General features: G+C 36.9%; 1 protein-coding gene and 1 long non-coding RNA gene across 2 annotated transcripts in view; both read left to right on the top strand.

The window, feature by feature from the left end:
* LOC140162956 (short transient receptor potential channel 7-like) overlaps positions 1-19,971 on the top strand; it is a 473,805-nt gene that overhangs the window by 394,580 nt on the left and 59,254 nt on the right. Inside the window, 2 exon segments of the mRNA XM_072186273.1 lie at positions 15,907-16,222; positions 16,225-16,541. Of these exon segments, the coding sequence (XP_072042374.1) occupies positions 15,907-16,222; positions 16,225-16,541 (633 nt within the window).
* LOC140162955 (uncharacterized) lies at positions 843-3,989 on the top strand. The gene is made up of 3 exons (XR_011860385.1): positions 843-1,023; positions 2,558-2,676; positions 3,768-3,989. It is a non-coding gene; the product is annotated as an uncharacterized lncRNA (long non-coding RNA).

Genomic DNA, 19,971 nt, shown 5'->3' with positions numbered 1-19,971 from the left:
GGAACTCTCACAATCATCTTGCAAACTTCGCTTCAAAATCAGTATTTTGCACTTTTCTGAAAAAGAGCATAAAGTAAGATGTGCTCATTTTAAAACGGAAAAAGTCTCCACGATTTTTATTTGCTCAATTGATCAACCTATATCTACTTTATCCAACAAGTAAATAACTTTGACAAAAATATTGAGGAACTCTCACAATCATCTTGCAAACTTTGCTTCAAAATTAGGATTTTTCACATTTACACAATTGCTGAAAAGGCCATTACACCCCTCTCTGAAAATGGAACAACCCAAATGTTGTACAAAGAATTTTTAATTGTTATGTCGAGACAAAATGTGTATTATTACTGTGAAGTATAAATAAAATGTCTGCAGATGCGCGTTATTACGTGGCTCTAATCAAAAGTTAGTGCACATTTAAAAGTTTTTGTGTCTGAGAAGACAATTATGGGGGTCAATTTGAGGGGGGTCCAGTATCTCCCAGTGGGGGGTCCTCAAAAATTTTTAATACCTCCACTGCACACCACCTCAATGCCTTCGGCAAAATATTTCCCTAAGTTCAGGTGTGCCATTTGCGCATGCGCGAAAGTAGTTTGATTGACAGATTTCACCTCTGACCTCGATCAGCTGTTTTTGCGACAGTCATAACACTGACAGAAGTATCCAGTTGCGAAAATCGAATTATTTGCCTCATTTTAGCGACGTGCTTGGACTAGTTTGCAATAGTAATATTAGTATTCAATTCACTGAATATTTAGAGAAGCAAATTTGTCCCACTGGCCTACTACACGTAGATTGCCTGGCGATCGGAGTGTTATCGTCAGAGCACCTCGGCTCGGACTACACGAAAACATGACGAGATTTGTCCCATTCACCACTGCATCACACAGATCTGTTGTTCATGCACTGTCATGACTGTACATTCATGATCATTGCAATACAGTGCAGTGTATGTCGTGTATGTGTATACCGTTCTCCTGGCTGAGTATGTTGGGTGTGTTGTTTGTACCTCGACTCTGCAAGGTGAGTTTCTTTTTATAACTCATTAATTTTTTTAATGCACAAGTAAAACTAAACGACACAACATTAATTTTAACTGGCAGTGAGGATTCGCTATAGTAATGTCACGGAGGTATAAGTGCGTTAGTGTTATAGACCTGACGGGGAAGTCCTCTTTTGGTCTATACGCTAGCGCGCTCGCCTCTTAAACCCAGGGTCGTGGGTTCGAGTCCCGGCAGGACCGGAAGTGGCTCTAGGAGGCGCAGGATATTTCCGTGAGGGGTTTGTGACATAAATGGTGGCAGCGGTGGTCCCTGGTGTTTCTTAACACCAGGGGGATCACCCATCGGAATCGGAAAGGGTTAGGCGTTCACAAAATGGCTGGCCGAGTATGCCTTGTATCAAGGACGACCAGTCTGGCCGAGTATGCCTTGTATCAAGGACGACCAGTTTAAACAGAGGAAGTAAGGCGCGAGGACGCGCCTTACGAGGAGGGGGAGCATGTCACGGAGGTATAAGTGCGTTAGTGTTATAGACCTGACGGGGAAGTCCTCTTTGGTCTATACGCTAGCGCGCTCGCCTCTTAAACCCAGGGTCGTGGGTTCGAGTCCCGGCAGGACCGGAAGTGGCTCGAGGAGGCGCAGGATATTTCCGTGAGGGGTTTGTGACAGTATAGACGAATCCAACGAGCCAAGTCATGGTCAGGATTTGGTCGGCCATTAGGCCAAGTAAAATAAAAAACATGTTTCACGTCCGGGTTTTCGAAAAAAAGGAGGAAGAGGGGTCTTTTTATTTTCTATTTTTTATCACAAAATTGGTGTAAATAGCCATACTTAGAGCTCAGTGTTTTAGCGTATACAATAATGCCTGGAAAAAGGAGGAGAGTTACACCCCCTCAAATGATCAAAACCTTCCTAACGTGTTTCTTGTATCGTAACAAGGCTATAGAAAGCATCCTAACTTCCTAGACATATATTTTGAAAAGTTAGAACCGAATTTCAAAAATTAAAAATATATTTGAAGAAACCTCAAAAAAAGGAAGCGGGAGGGGACGTGAAACATGTTTATTTTTTTTATTTGGCCTTATTAGGGTCCCTGCATGCACCAAACAGGTGTTGTGAGTGCCCAATTGGGTGGATTAAACCCGCTTAAAATTTGATGTGAGATTCTTTTGTGTTGTAAACTGTCATCATTCTTTTGTCTGCGTGTAACACGGGTGGTAGAATGCAGTTTAAAATATCCTTCAAGGGCGCATCATTTCACATTTTAGGTGAGATAGTTTGGTCCCCGTCGCGGCTATGGCCGCCATTAAGGTGCAGGAATGCGTGAAATTTGATTCCTCTATAGGAAAATATGATTTTGACTTCATCTTCAGTCTCAATCCCAACCCACAGCAAGTGAGCAAACATAAAGTCTTGATTTTTGCAGAGTATGTAGGCCTACTATATGTTTACAAAGCAATCGTGTAAAAACAGAATTTTGAAAAATATTCAGGGCTTTCCCTTAGCAAATGTTACAATGGCTTTAATTACAATGTCATACTGTATTGTCTTTCCAGAAACTGGCACACGAAAGGTCCATTCAGCAAGGCATATCTTCCAAAAATCTGAACTATAAACACACGCTGAAGCAAAGCACCTGCAACCGAACAGCACAGCTTTCCTTATTGAGGAGGATGTAAGTAATTTCATTTACAAAGTAGTAGCCAAGGGGGTGCAGCACACCACACAAAATGCCAATACCTTATTCCTATGTGTTCCTATATTTAATTCTCAGGCACGACAGGTATATATGAAATGAAAGTGCCCTCTGACAAAAAATAAAAGAGAAAATCAGAAGGGCAAAAGAAAAGAAAAGGGACAAGGAACCCTTTTCTACCGAAATTAACCTGATCATGACCGAAAATAGTGTAAAATACGAAATTTTTGCGTGCTACGTCCCAATAAAGCCTTTTTTAGAAGCTCAAAGACATACAACCTCTCTATGTATAATTGTATGATGCAACTTTTTTTGCAATGCAGAGTTTTTTTGTGTACCACCTAAGTTTTATTTTGCCCTCCTTACTAAAAAAGATGGCTATGCCCATGAAACTATGCACGACTAGTAGACTTAGTAAATTACAGATTAGTGCTTTAAATCTGTCTCCGCTCTCACAGTTCATAAAAAAAAATTAAAATTGCAAAATGATTGCAAGTGACTACTTTTGACTTTATGACCTTTGACCTCACACCTATTGAAATAGCATATCATGACTCTGCTACAATAATTTATCATTTTGGAAGGAAAATCTAAAAATTTAAAAAGATAGTACATTAAGGCTTTAACGGAGTACTACACCCCTAGCTGGCCAATTTTGTGCTTATTTTTTGCATTTTTCGCAAAAATTATAGCACATTGGTGACAAGTAAGATATGTATAGGGGCAAGGACTCCCAACTACTGTACTGAAAATTCAGCAACTCAAAGCAAGTAGTTATTGATTTTTGATCAAATATTGGTTTTCCTCATTTTTGACTGTAACTCCACAACTGTTGTCTGTGCTGATATAAAATTTCCAGTGCAGTAGTTGTAGTCCTTGCCCCTATAATATACATATCTTACTTGTCCCCTATGCCCTATAATTTTTGAGAAAAATGCACAAATAGGCACAAAATTGGGCACGGGTGTAGTACCCCCTTAAGGCACACAAACAGCCTAGATACCATAATCCTGATAATAATGTGTAATAATTAATCATTGGCTATTATTTTATTTTATTCCAATTTCCAGGTGCAGCAGTACTACTGAGGATACTGGTTTCGTGAAAGACAAAGAGGATGATGGTTTGGAAGTCAACAGCTGGCATCTGTTATCTGTCGCATCACTCGCTAGCCGTACTATAGGGCTTTTTAAACACACTATATCCGAGAACTGCTAAAACCCACTAACCGCTCCACCCAAAAGGGGGAATTAGCAGTCTGGGTTTAGCAGTTCTCTGGATATAGCCAGGTTTTACGAACCAATAAGTACTGTACTTTTTATGTACTTTTAAAAAATGTACTTTTTGGAACGCGAAATAAGTACATTTAAAGTATTAAAAAGTATACTTTTCACACAGCCAAATAAAGTATACTTTTCCTATGGCTAAAAAGTATACTTTTTATGTACTTTTGACCTGTTTATACTTTTACTGTACTTTTCTTTTTTTATACTTTTTTTATACTTTAAATGTACTTATTTCGTGTTCCAAAAAAGTACATTTTTAAAAGTACATAAAAAGTACAGTACTTTTTTTGTACTTGTTTTTAACCAGGGCACACAAGCTGGACTCGAATTTCAGTCAGGGCCATTGCCTGCAGTTTTTCAGTTTTGGCCTTTGTGCCCCTGATCTTTGTTAACTTCAAGGTGTTCTTCATTCCTCTTGACAAGTGGTGCCAAATGGCCTTGACAAAGGGTCCCCCCAAATGAAGGTCTGAACAAAAGCCTTCTCAAAAGACTAGTGGCTGCCAATAGACTGTAAATAAATGGTCTTTTTTGCACTCATTATCTCATACTTCATTACTAAATGTATTTTTACACCTATTTCTCTGGTACATAATTATTAGAAAGACAAGAGTTCATGAAATAAACAAAAATGCATGGTGAATATGTAGCTTTGATCATTGTTTTAATTTATTTTGAGATCTGTAAGGAAGTGAAAAATAAAAGCACTATTTTTTCATTAAAAAGTATGAAGGAAGTCCAACAAACCAAAACAGTTGAACACACCTACTTAATAGATAATAAATGATGGGGATTTTTTTACTACATGTATCCTCTATTGTGTGATGGAAGATATCCAATAAAAAATCTGCACAAAAAGTAACACAGCTGAAATATGCCTATAAGTTCAGAACTAGTAATCGTTTCCACAATATTTCTACATAGAAAGAAGGATGATTTATTTACGCTCATTTTGATACCCCATTTGTGAAATGTCGTTCAATACTGATAACACAGTACATAGTGCTTTTAAAGAAAAACCACAAATTTAAAAGTTGCCATTTACAGCAATCAATGGTTTCAATCAATGACTTCATATCAATACAAATAACCGCAACTTTCAATTCGGGTATTTTTCTTTAAAAACACTGCTGTGTTGTTATTATTGAACGAGATTGGACTAATGGGGTATCAAAATGCGCGTAAATAAATCATCCTTCTTTCTATGTTGAAATATTGTGAACACAATTATTAGTTCAAACGCTACAGGCATGTTTATAACAGCTGCGTTACTTTTTGTGCAGTCTTTATTTTTATAATACAATTCAGCATATTCCCTCTAAGTGATTGTGATCTGGGACAAATCCAAAATTGGATCTAATCTATTAGAAATATTCAATCTAGAATTCAATCTTATTTGATTTTTAATCTAAAAACATTTGGATGGATTTTAAAAATCTAATTTGAATACATCTAATTTGATTTTAATCTAAGGGGTTAAAAATCAATCTAAGCAATTTTAATCCCATATATTAAAATTGAATTAGATTGAATTCTAATCTATTGGATTGAATATTTCTAATAGATCTTAATAAATTTTCACACATTCTGTTACACCTAATTTATGAGTCCCGACTTTCAACACAAGTATTGTTCTTCAATTAGTGAGATTGAAGTGCGTTTCTGAATCCGGTCATTATTTCAGTCCTTTTAATATTTCATTTGTTCCATGACTTCCATCTGCCTCCGCTGCAAAATGTGACATGAAATGGCTCACAGTGGCATTGGTTAATGGTGTCTGGCAGTTGGTTGTTACTTGTACAGTGCAGCTCTGACCTTTTAGTAGGCCTGAAAAAGAAAAAGAGGATTTTAGAAAATTTGTCAGGGTAAAGCTGGGACAGTGGCACAATCCCCCGCATGGGGCTGTTACAGCGGCTTGGTTTGAAATCCTTGCCCACCCACTTCCCCCAAATGAGCACATGCATCTGTATTCCCCAGCCCCCCCTTGGCGGTGGTGGCAGATTTACCCCAGCTAGCTGTTCCCTTGATTGCAATGAAAGTGTAGTTTTGCCACTGGTGCCCCCAATCCCCCCTCCACCATCGGTTGCACACCACAGGGTTCATTTATGTGCCATATTAGGGGCTGCGCAATCATTATCGGGGGTAATAAAATGTCCGAACGACCCACCAAAAAATAGCTTGCCCCCCCCTCTCAGCCTGCAAAATAATCGCTTTCCTCCCTCTTTTGGCCTGCCAACACATGCCAAATTTTTTGTGATCCCAATTTGCAAACCTTAAAAGGTCTAGATATGTTGCGAGCACAGCGAGCATGAAAATTTGCATATTTCAGCGTTTCCATACTGTTTTCCTAAGCCTTTTAGAGCATTTTATTTAAAAGGCACCCCATGAATGTGTGCCAAAAATTGCTTGCCCCCCCCCCCCCCTCGGATCGCTTGCTTGCCCCCCAATTTTACCCTCCTTCCAGGGCTCATAATTATTGCACAGCTGAGCCCCTTATAGGTATAAGGGGCTATCATTTTCTTCAGAAGGGGGGGTCATGAATATACTGGGGGGGTCATAGAATTTTAAGACCAAAAATAGGGGGTTATAATTTTTGTAGCAATCAAAATAGGGGGGTTATAGAATTATTAAGGGCTGGCGACTGGTGTAACTTTTCTTACACTTTTTTGAACAAAATGTGCACACAATCTTTATACAATGCAAGATTTTTGCGCTCTCCGTGCGCCTTCTTTACGCTTATGGTCAAAAATTTTAACGCGTTTCGTGTACTCCGCTCTAAAATTTTGACAGAAGGGGGGGTCCTAAAATTTTTGACCCACGATAGGGGGGTCGTAAAAATTTTAGCCCGCGATCCGCGATGGAGGGGGGTCATAAAAAATTGACTTCAGTCACCGACATATTCATGACCCCCTGCCGAAGAAAATTACATCCCCCTGAAAGGTGAATTCAGTCAAATTTTGCCATCAAACACTGCATCATTTTATATCAAATTAAACTCCTTGATTATAAAGAAAGCCAAAACTGAAAATCGTTTTGTCATAGCACTTTCCGTAGCAAAATTACATCTTGTCACAGATTGACTTTCATGATATAATCAAAAACATTCAGCCAACATTAGAAGCTTCAATTGGCAAAACAATCAGGATCTAGGCTCATGGTGGAATTTCCGGCTCATGACAGAGCAGCTTTTCTACGGTGCGGGAACTGCTATCAAAATCCCTCTAAAATTCCATGTGCGATTCTCTCATTACAAAAATAAATCATATATTTGGGTCAAGTGAAGTATTGACAACATATTCATATAGGTTTCCTTGACCGATCTTTTCTTTACGAGGAAAATTTACAAAATATTGTTGTATTTTAGCCTAGTCGTAAGAGATTCCCATTGAGTTTACATGTACGAACCTGTTATTCCCACCTAGACCATGCCAAAAACATGCCCACATTTCAACTCGATTATCTACCAAACTGGTCATAGATCTCCAACAATTTTTTGATATGACATAAATGAAAGTGTTACTTACCTAATGTATCCATTTTCAGTCGAGATCTATGACTGGAATTCCTGTAATTCGTTGCCAAATATTGGTATTTTCCTCATTTTGCACCACACAAACCAATGGAAAAAGTTACTTCCGGGTTGCCGAGAAGGCAGGGAAAGTAGGCGGGGCTTGTGAGAACAACTTCTAGAATCGTTTGAGTCGGGACGGTAGAAACACCGAGTGCATTAAAAGTAACGAACCCAATGTGGTGGTGTGCCTCCACTGTAAATACTCATGGACACATGTTTGATTGACAAAATATGAACAAAATTTGCTGACCCCCATCTTCCACCTACCATCTGAGTCTATCGGATAAACCCTCTTAATAAACAAATATGTAATGGTATTGTTCACTTTTGAAACAAAGAATCAGATCTTCGTTTTGCGAAACATTTGAGTAAATACTCAGGACACGAAAATTACATCTAGGGATTTCGTAATTTACTGGTATGATAACCATAATAATTATGTTTTAACCAAGTTACGATTTAAGAATGAACATAGCATTGTATCAACAAATTTAACAGAAACGATGAAAAAAAACCTCTTTTTAAGATGGCAGCGGAGAAATATAATATAAAATTGGGTTAAAAAAGCTAACGGAAATAGGTGATTGCGATTACGATTACGACTTTCAAAATACAATGAAAAATTGCATGTTTTTATCTACGTACGTGTTAATATTTTCAATAAATGTATTAAAAAGATCAAAACACAGCCAAAATTAATCTAATTAAGATCCCAAACCTAAAAGTAGAAAGATCAATAGTGGTAGAGTACTATGACATTTCACGAAATCTCCAGACAATATCGTGAAATCTTTCTTGTGTAAACAGTTGAATAATATGCATAACGGTAACCTGATGTGCTATTCGACTTGACAAACGATTCGAAATTTTGTGTTCTTTTAAGGGATCTGGAATGAGCGTTTTGAGCGTTTCGACAGTATTTTTGTGGGACATGAGAGCACATCAGACATATCGAATTGCATTCTGAATACGAAGAATGTCTTTCTGATATCAAATAATTTTCATTTTGTGCAATAACTTTGTAATTATTCGCGCAAGACATATAAAAGTATACATTTTTATGAAGGCAAGACATCAATAAATCTTAATATAAATACAGATTTGGGGTACAAACAACAATTATGAAGAAAATCACAAAAAAGTGAGTTTTTGGCAATATTTGTTAGGTACATCATAACAAAAAAACACTCTCTCCAAAATATTTTATTTTGTTTTTAGCTCAATCTTGAGGCTCCATTCCAAAAACGTTTATTTTTATTTTTTTGATATTGGCCTTATTTTTAGAGATATTGACCATATAAGGCATCAAATTGAACTTTTTAAAATTCACAAACGCCTATTTGCACAAAATGATGCCTAAAATCGGAAATAGAACAAAATATAAAAAAATGAGAAAACCGTTTCTTGAGTCGATCATGCTTTTTACGATGATCATAATTATTTGCTTACCTATAGATGCTGTATTTATTGAGTTATCGTGTGAATGAACATTGAAATAATGGCCGTTGAAGTTTCAAGTGGTCACATTTTGCACTTTCATCGAATCTCGCAGGAGAATGCGGCAGTTTTTATTTTTCTACCTTACATTACATAAACATCGGGTAAATCCACGGCCCCTTGAGAAGTTTGAGCGAAATCCATTCATAACTTGATATTTAAATCGGGGAAAGAACTTGAAAAAACCCACATTTTATCAGCTAAAACGGAGCCATTTGACCACTAGGTTTTTGTGCTTCCGTGGTGTTTCCATAAGATGCGCCGCGCATGCAGATAAGCGTCGCGTATGCGTAGCGTATTTGTGCGTTAACAAATTGCGCGATACGCAACGCGATGCGTTGTTGCGCACGTGTACCCTGCTGGTACAACAAAGATTTTCTTTCCTTTTCAATTTCAAACACGAGTGGAATAGTAAAATAAAATCCTTAAAATATTGCAGTTGGAGTTTACAAATCTGGATTTTCATTCATTGTATTTATAAAAAACATAACAAAGTACAAACATATCCAAAAAACTCAATTTTGCGAAAGAAACAATGTCTAGAGTACACAGCTGCCTTAAAGTAGACAATGGTATGATATAATTCTTCGTAGCAAATCATGTTACATATAGCTTCAATAATTAATTAATTGTTTTTTAATTAATTGTTTGTAAATTTCATTTTAAATTGTATGTACTCTAAAATCACAAAGCATCAGGGACTTTGTACTTAAATGTACGTAGGAATTCTGTCGGTCGGACATCCGGGCTATCTCTAGTCTCGGGCCCAAACTGCATGTGGCTCACGGTTTGTTGTGAACAACAGAAACCGGCTGTGAAGGAGGCTACATAGCGATGTTGCTGGAGTGAACCTCAATTTCGGAAAAAACGACACTCGACCATTGAATTTAATTTTAAGTTTGTCAGTATATAAACGGTAAATCAAGTAAGTTTCTTCCACTCTGAAGACTTAGAAACGGTTGTTTGATTCCACTGACTATTTGCGATCGAAATTTACATAACACCAATGACAGAAATCATCAACAAAAATCGAATGTTTTCACTCGACCGTGAGTCGCATCATCAACCGGAAGTGACGTGGCACGGACCGACAGAATAGTATGAATGAACCCCTCAGATGACGTATGTGTGTCACAAACAATACTTTTAGTTTGTTGAGGCCATCAACACACATGTCGACAAATCAAGAGAAAGAGTAAAGGAAAAGAATGGTCGTTTGCAATTTAGGCATGCTCCTAATGTGCAATCTTGCAAAATAAAATTGTGTTTACAATGTAATCTATTGAAATAGTTTAGTTAATCTGCCTTTGAAATTGTGGCGTGATATCAACAGCTATCAACAGCCTGTTTAATCCGACGGCGCATCAGTTGAAACATATATGTTTGTTCAGGAAACATTTAATGTATTAAGCAACATAATATCAGGCAGCTGATGAAAGTCTAGTTTAATCAAAGTCTAGCTATAAGCATTTACAACTACGTTAGCAGTGACACGTGTTTTTTTTCTGAAACTCATTCTTTCCTTAATGCACGAACAGGAAGCTGTCACCTGGCTTCATATAATAAATTATGGCTCCAAATTATAGTAGGGTCATTTGTTAAAAGAAGCGTATACAATGAGTTACATAATACGCAAAAAATACGATGAACACCATTTATCGAACGCAAAAGGTTGCCCGTTACTACCATACATTCAACTCTATGTTTCTTGTTGATATTGAAAAACAACACAAAACGAAGAAATGACTTCATTTACCTTTGCCTTTTAAAAGGTATGATACTTTTTACGCTTCAGATGTGATTAAATAAAGAGACAAACACCCTTGCCTTGACCGCCAATTTCAATACAGCGTTAAATCAGGTATGTGATAAGAAAATTGAAAGCGTTTAAGCTTTTGCTGGCTATAAGAAAATGCACCACTTAACCGTGGAGTACATACCGGGAATACGTACCAAAACGGCGCTGTTTGAAGTGATAATTGCAAACCACTTTGGCGGAGGTTATAATTATTTTCCATAAGATAAAGTATCAAAACACCACAGACGGATTGAGACAGTCTGAGGTGAACATTCTTCTATTTTCGAAACGTGCTGTCCTTACACGGTTTTAAAGGCAGCAAACTCGGCGGTTAAACTCAAGATGCTACTGCTTCTAAAAACAAACGGCTCTTTTCAGAGCCACCATTACTTAAGAGAAATGAAATTGTGTCTTAAAAGGAAGAAGAATACATATGGTTTGCTTAATCGACGTCAATATACACTGGCCAAAAGTATTATAACATACTATACATGAGGTTGGTAATAATTTCACGCTACCATAATTACGCAATAGATGTTTGTGATAAAACAATCGAGTAAGTTATAAACAAGATATTTAATTATAACGCGTTACACATTTGGCGAGTGAGTGTATGATGAATATGTGGAACAGTTCGTAGGTGGGTCAATGTATGTATGTCAGCTATTTCAAAGCATCGTCAATCTCTGTCGGCCCACAAATAATTGCTCTGTAGTGTCAGCAATGATAAACATATCTTACCAAAAGCTCATCTGTCAAGACACAATTATTTAACCCCTTATGTTCATACACTCATCAACATGACCTTTGAAGAAATTGGGTACACAAACTCATTATTCCCTAATACGAGGTCGACTTTTGAACTGTTACTGTTGAACGGAGGTTATAGACCTTTGTCATTGGAAATGAGAGCATTGTGAGCATAGTGTCTCATTAGACACCATTATAAATTGTTAACAATAACATTATTTATAACGTGGTGACGCACGTGCGAACGATAAAAGCAACTGGGCTATTCCACTTGAAGTCCACACACCCCATATGGAAGTAATGACCTTAACCTACCACACAGGTAGTGTGAATTTCAAATGGGGTTACCTGAATGAGTGACTGCATTTGAAATCTACACTCTCTGTGTGGGAGATTAAGGTCATGTCTTCCATAGGGGGTGTGTGGATTTCAAATAGAATATCCCAATGCGGTACGTGTTTTCTCTGGGGAATAGTTGCGTCACTACCACTAATTTATCAACCATTGATTTTTTAGACAATAGAACAAAAGGTTCCTTTGATTGATTACACAGGCTGCTTCGTATTATTTGAAAAGTTCAGGCGCAAAACGTAATTTACATACACCTTGCTCTGAAGCCCTCATTTACATATTTAAAACGATCGCTTACAAATGTGTACACCAATTCATTTCAAATAAAATTAACTAACCGGCGATGTCTCTAGTGGCACCAATTTTCAGAAAACGGGATTTCTTTTGACAATAGTGAGGTATCAAAAGGTATCTCTCCCTATATAATTATATTGATATAAAACGACCCTTTTCGAACCTTTTGAGATAAATATTTACTATCAACGGTTGAAGCCTGTGACCTTTTATTTCCTAGCATTTTATCTTTTCTGTTATATATTCAGTAATTTTCTTTCCGACTCGATTCCGGTGTGAATGACCACAGTAATTTACGGAAGTAGCAGACCGTACACCCTTCAAACTAGCTGAGTATATTTAAAGCATATACTTTGTCATAGAGTTTGTCCTATAATCTATGCTTAAACTTGGTCGAAATTAGGTTGCTGTTACAATAATTGGTTAAGGCGTTACTCCCCTTAATCCATTCCCCATTTACCATAGTGAACCATTGTAACTTTCTCTTATTCACACTGTTTAACCCTGGTGTGTACAAATAATATTCCATCCTGGTCAGTTTTAGCTTCGGATTAGTGTTGGCATTCCACATTTTTCACAAACATCTCAAAAAGACAGACATTGCTAATTTCTTACATTCTTAAATGTAAACCTACCTATATACAAAAACCATCAAATATTTTTGCACTGCTGCCCAAGCCGATGATTAATATCGAATTGACAAGCTACGTAATTCAACCTATCTGATTAGGCATATTCGTTAACTTTGATGACTTTGATTCATTCACGATCTACCGTATTTAAACGCCCTTCAAACTAGCTGAGTATATTTAAAGCATAGACTTTGTCATAGAGTTTGTCCTATAATCTATGCTTAAACTTGGTCGAAATTAGATTGCTGTTACAATAATTGGTTAAGGCGTGACTCCCCTTAGTCCATTCCCCGGGGTTCTCGCTCTTATCTTACCATAGTGACCCATTGCAACTTTTTCTTATTCACACTGTTTAACCCGGTGTGTACAAATAATTTTCCATCCTGGTAAAGTTTTAGCTTCGGATTAGTGTTGGCATTCCACATTTTTCACAAACATCTCAAAAAGACAGACATTGCTAATTTCTTACATTCTTAAATGTAAACCTACCTATATACAAAAACCATCAAGCCGGTGATTAATATCGAATTGACAAACTAAGTAATTCAACCTAACTGATTATACGTTAAAGCAATAATGTGTGATTTGCATAAAGAATAGATTCTTATTTTAAATGTTTGTTTTCATTGATCACATTATCTCCTTTTAATTTCGAGCCAAACACATGAGGTATACGCGAAGAAAATTGCGATTCATTCCAACGCCTACAATGCGTGTACTACGCTCGCCGATCGTATTACATGTAACTGCACGGAGCATCGCGCTCGACGTGTGTACATATACAAGCTGACATCCACGGAACATGTTATCAAGTACTGTAAAACACTTTAATTTCGCGGGTACTTTATTTCGCGAATTGGCGATGATCGACATTTTCGCGAGTATTTAATTTCGCGAATTTACAATTTCGATATAAGCTTACACCTACAAAGTATGCCAAATTTTGAACTCCACAGAATTCTGCACTAACTTTCATATTTCTATCCGTTTACATCGCTCTAAACACTGGATAAATTTCCCTTTTCTTGGCCTATAATGTACAATGAATATTTAGTAATTCAGATTAAACCTTGATTTTTTATATATTTTGTCATTTTGACTGTCTATTTTGATGATAGTTTTGCAATATTTTACCACTTTCGAGTTGGACCATCGGCCATATTTGATTACCTTATTCCCAATGCCCCTTGCCTATTACCCACAATGCTGTAACAAATTAGCCTACGTTCCTCTCCTCTTCCTAACATTGAAGACCATGCCTAGCTTTCAACAGACACGTGGATTTAACCTATTTCAGGATGTTGGTGCATTACTGGAGTTCAGAAATAAACAAATTAACCCCATGAGAACTACCTGCCGATTGGCCAAAAAGAAGTTTTCATTATCGATTGGACCAATCAGCAACATTGTTAGAATAATTTCACCATGCAAAAATATTGGGGTGAATTATTTGCAAAGCTCCATTCTGATTGGTGATTAAAATGAAGCTATCACGTAATTGACCAATCAGAGGCAATGTTAGATTGGCAGGTAGTGCTCAGGGGGTTAAAGATGGCCGATTTGATAAGAAAAATACCAGAAAATATATCAAAAAATAACGTCAAAATAAGTCCAGAAGGACTGAAAAATTAACGAAATGGATGTGCACTAAGAAAATTAAAATATTACTTTACCTCCATGCATCATGAAAAATTAATTTCATGCTGTATTCTGAGCGATGTAAATGGATATAAATATGATGGTTTGTGTAGACAGAATAAGCTTAATTAAAGCTTTTTAAGCTTTCTGTGTGTTTTTCAAGGATCAATTTCGCGAGTATTTAATTTCGCGAATTTGTAGACCTCGCGAAATTCGCGAAATTAAATACCTCGCGAAATTAACTTGTTTTACAGTACTTGATTGTTGAACTCTGAATAAAACCGGGTCGACCCGTTAAATTTTGCTATTATTAAAGCACTTCAGGCTTAGTCTTTTACGTGGTATTTTAGTATACCACTGGGCATTATAATTATGCAAAAAGTAGAAATCCGAGTAAAATTGAGGGCGTCGCTGTGAAGCAAATCACACATTATGGCTTTTAACTTTGATGACTTTGATTTATTCACCAGACTGCATTTTAAAAAGTACCTCAAAATTGGACGTATACAGTGACATAGGTTATGTACCTTATCGCAAGTTTTGATAGATATTTCATTACGTTATACACAAACGGTCCTAAAATACCAGCGTTTTAGATGAAAGGGGAGGGGTAATAACTCATTCAACGTTACTATGGTAACAAAAATCCTGACACATTTCTACCAACTATCAACATTTGATGATGAATAATTTACTCAGGCGAAGGTCATTTTCTGGAAAGTTGGAAAGGTCTTCTCATTATTTATGATATAACTGATCAGTCATTATGCAGCCATTGGCTGTATGGTACCTTTATAAATGGGCCATCGCATGAAGAGTGAAATAATTCCTTTCGGAACTCTAACTGTCAAGATGAATTACGTAAATCTTTTAAGGTGAATGCAGCGTAATATACCTATCCAAATTTTGCTATTAAGTATTTTATTTAATGCTATTGAATGTTGAGACCTCCCCATAGTTAATTACATGTTTTGCTGTGTGTGTATTTTCAGAAATAAGTGGTCAATTGTCTTTCAGTGTTTTCTCAGAAGTTTTCATTACGTTTCAGTACCTGGAGAGAATGTATCAAAAATTGAATTCCCTCCCGAGGTTCGTATCTGTCAATGAGTTGACCATATCACAAGGATGTCATTATAGCTAGAGGCAGTATATAACACAAATGGGTCAATGAGTTACATACAAATGACCTTGTGTGGTGTTGATCCCTCACTACAAGAGTTATTACCGTCGATTTGGTTGAAAAAGGAGGTGAGACATGATCAAATCTCTCAAGGTAACAAAACATAATGTCTTTAGGCTATACGAAGTGGTGACCTCTCCACAGTTTGTGACATGTTTTTCTATGCTGGTATTTCTAGAAGTTACCAATCCTGTTTTTATTTTATTTTATTTCAGGCAACTGAACATGGAGACCTTCCCACAGTTCGTGGCATGTTGGAAGATGACAGCGATTCCACAAGTCGTCTGCTACGAGTGTCAGACTACAAAGATCGAACTGCTATTGAAATAGCCGCTGAAAATGAACACCTGGATATAGTGGAATTTTTGGTGAAAAATTGCTCACGAACATTGGATATGCACAGTGTGAACGAGTCTCTTATGTTGGCAATAAGCAAAGGTTACTTACGAATTACACAAGCATTGCTGAACCACCCTATGTTTTTAAAGAGCAAGGATAAATTTCGACTAGGAAGTCTAACGAACTATTTTCAACCGAAAACAACTCGAAATTCGATCATGATCTGACTCCAATCATGCTAGCAGCCCATGTGAACGAGATCGATATTATACGTGTATTACTAAAACGTGGTGATATTGTGAAGAAACCGCATCACACACTTTGTGAATGTACGCCGTGTAATAACAAACGGAGGTTTGATCCGTTAAAACATTCTTTAGCTGGAATACATGCTTATAGGGCGTTGTCTAGCCCAGCATACATATCACTGACAAGCCAGGATCCAATATTATCTGCCTTTTTACTTAGTAAGGATCTCATGGAATTAGCTGTTATAGAAAAAGAATTTAAGGTAATGTTATTATTTCTTTGTTTACACTCTTAAATACCACCGCCTGAAAATTAATACTTAGTACCCATTTCGGTAATAAGCCCATGGACTAAAGAAATACTGACTAACTCCAAATAGTCAATGTCTCATCACACCAGTGAGTCCAGATCGTTTCATGAAGGGCGACAGACTCACAGACGCCACGCATATGCCGCGAATTTGTACAGTCTTTCGCGAAGGCACACAACGCTGGCGTGATTGTTAGACAAGCACGATCGAACGATCGGCCCTCATGAATATGCATAAAATTCGCAACATAAAAAAGAGTCTCTATTAGTCTATGAATACGCCAAATCGGCAGTAAAATTCGGAATGCATTGTGGGACATTTTTTGCCGTTTTGGTACACGTTGAACTATTTTGTACGCACAAAAACAATTTTCCCGGAAGGTCAGAGTTCAACGTGTAATAAAACCGTCCCACAATAAATTGCGAAATGTAATGCCAATGTCGCTTATTCCTGAATGTTATAATGTATTCTAGTGCGCATTGGTTGAAAGTTACCCAACCTTTACCAAAACCCTGGCCTCTCCTTCGTACACGAAATTTGCCTATCAAGACTTATTATTGACAGCTTTATTCCCGGGTTTTTTGGTAAACGGTATAATCCAAATGTTTTGATACTATGCTACTCTTAGTATACATACACGAAGGCATTCTATACCTCATATCTTTTCAATCTGATTGGCTTATCTTCGTATCTGTACAATGATTATTCTCACAATAAATATATTCGTACTACGTATGACGAATACGTGCAAAAATACACGCGTGACACAGTATTATGCGATGACCGTGGTAAAAATGAGGCAAAAAGGTGTATGTAAATTACCCGAGTAAATTACATCCAAAATACAATTTCAGAGTTTATTTGTTTAAGAATGACAACAAAAGTATTGTTTTGAGACCCAGTCGTGTATACATATATCACTTAACCCTAACCAATATAAATCTTACAAAATCTTACAAGGAAAACCACTGCGCATGCATGAATTCCACGTGATGCCATTGCGCAATCACCCTAAGTCATATATGCCCAACAAATCGCTGGCCGGGCAAGCGACTCCCCCGTGGCATGAGGTCGGTGATCGTGTGAGTGGCAACCGAGGGGTCCCAGGGTCAATTCCCGGGGTGCCAGGTGAACTCTTTCTTCATCTTCTCTCATTTTTCGTCCCTTCTCTACCTTCCAATAGCAAAAAAGCATGTTCCTTGTTAGGGTTAATACAACATGGTAGATACCATTATTTTTAGATGATAAAATAAAATATTGGTATCTGCCGATTAAACAATATTTTTGTTTTATATATAAATTTTTCTCAAGTAGGCAGACTGCGGTTGCTCCATTGCAATATTTTTCTCTATTAAAAGATCTTTCATAACCAATTTATTTCAAATTTGATATCAAATCTTGAAGGGTAAAGTGAAAACAATAATGCCAAAATATCGTATGTGGGTGCAAACAATGTTCCATTAGTCACACATGATTGATGTTTCCAATAAAGGGAATTTCGTACCAAATTGAAAAACATCTTGTTTTGAGGAAACACATTGCTATATTTAGTACCTGAACATGATGAAAACAATGTTTTCAATTTCCACTATATACTACGTCGTAATGACGTCACGTTTTAATTTCTTTCGAAGGATAGTTAACTACGACATCAAGACATTCAACCTTTTATATTTGCTTCGTTAACTCGTCAGTTGTCGTAGCGAATCTCCATGGCACTATGTTTACCTTGTAAAGTAATTATATTTCCTTGATGCTGAACTGATCACAGAATGACTAATTCACACGGTGCAATTTCCCAAGCAATTGCCTTTTGCAGGCCACATTGCATGCAACAGGATTGTGCCGTGTGATTAGGACTTGTAAGGTGAAATTGATACCTTGTGAGCATAAATGGGAGTCTCTTACGTTCATGCCACGAGCTGGTAATCCAATGTAAAATAGTGTAATATAATGTAATTGAAGAATGCGAGTGAATGTATGCATTGTGTATGTATGTGAGTAGGTACATAATTCACTTACTAATTAATGGGCTGTTTAATTGAAATTACATCGTGATCATTACATAGTTTGTGCCTGAAAACAGTTCTCAATTGCCACTATGTATTACTTCGTATTAAGGTCACGTGGTAATTTCTTTATATCAATATATTCTATACTTTACTTTGCATCGTTAACTGTTAGCGTATCTCCATGGCACTATGTTTGGCGTGTTAAGTAATTATATTATCTTAATACTGTACTGATCACGTCGTGACTAATTCACACGATTGAATTTCCCAAGTAATTACTTGTTGCAGACCACCTTGCATGCACATGTTTGCGCCGTGTGACTAGGACTATAGCTTGCAAGGTGAAATTGATACCCTGTAAGCGTAGATCTGTGATGTAAGTAAGGCTCATACCTCCATGCCCTGAGAAACTCTGCCATTGTAATAAGGCATTTCTATATACTATATACTTTCAAGGATATTCCTGACAATCCAAAGTAAAGTTATGTACTGTGATTTGAAGAGTGCATGTGAATGTGTTTTGTATGTCTGTGAGAAGGCATAAAATACTTTTACTAATAAAAGGGGGTTTTCGGTATATTTTGCTCTATACAATAGTATGCTTATACCAAGGTAATACCGAAATAACACAAATTTCAATAATGAATCTTTGTTGCAAAAGTGAAAAACATCTTGTTTTTTAAACAAACTCGTCGCTAACGTATTTAACGCGAGGTGGTAATTTGTGGTAATTACATTCGACATAAAGACATTCAACCTTTTATCTTTACTTCGTTAACTCGTGAGTTGTTGCAGCGAATCTCCGTGGCCCTATGTTTGGCTTGTTTTATAATTACTTAAACGCAATTATAATTCCCTTGATGCTGTACTGTATGGTCTAGTCACATGATGCAATCTCCCAGCAATTGAATACATGAATTCAAAACCCACCCAAGTCCATAGGAAGTGATTTTGAGAAAGAAACCGGTGTATCATTTTAATTCATTCAGTTAGATTTACCTGGTCAATGTGGTAAGTTTTACATGCAAATGAGTGGGTTAAACTGTATTAGGTATGACGATTAGCATTTCAGGGACTTCGTGGATTTCATTTTAAATGCTGGACTTGGGTGGTTTTTTGAATCATATACAAAGACAACAATGTTGGAATGAGATTACCACTAGTAAGATAATACAAAATAAAGCACACAGGTATGTATAATGTTGATAAGCATTCTGCCATAACCACACACTTTCCTTGATTAAACCCATTTTTTTTCCACAAGTCATTCTCCAGCAATGAATGTGTTACAAGTGTACTTTTATACATACTGGATTTCAATTAATGTGCTACAAGACTCAAATCATGGACTTGGGTGTTTATTTCATACA

This window comes from Amphiura filiformis, chromosome 10, assembly GCF_039555335.1.
Source record: "Amphiura filiformis chromosome 10, Afil_fr2py, whole genome shotgun sequence".
Lineage (NCBI taxonomy): Eukaryota > Metazoa > Echinodermata > Ophiuroidea > Amphilepidida > Amphiuridae > Amphiura > Amphiura filiformis.
Note: the sequence above shows the minus strand (reverse complement) of the source record. Positions and strands in the feature narration are given on the sequence as shown.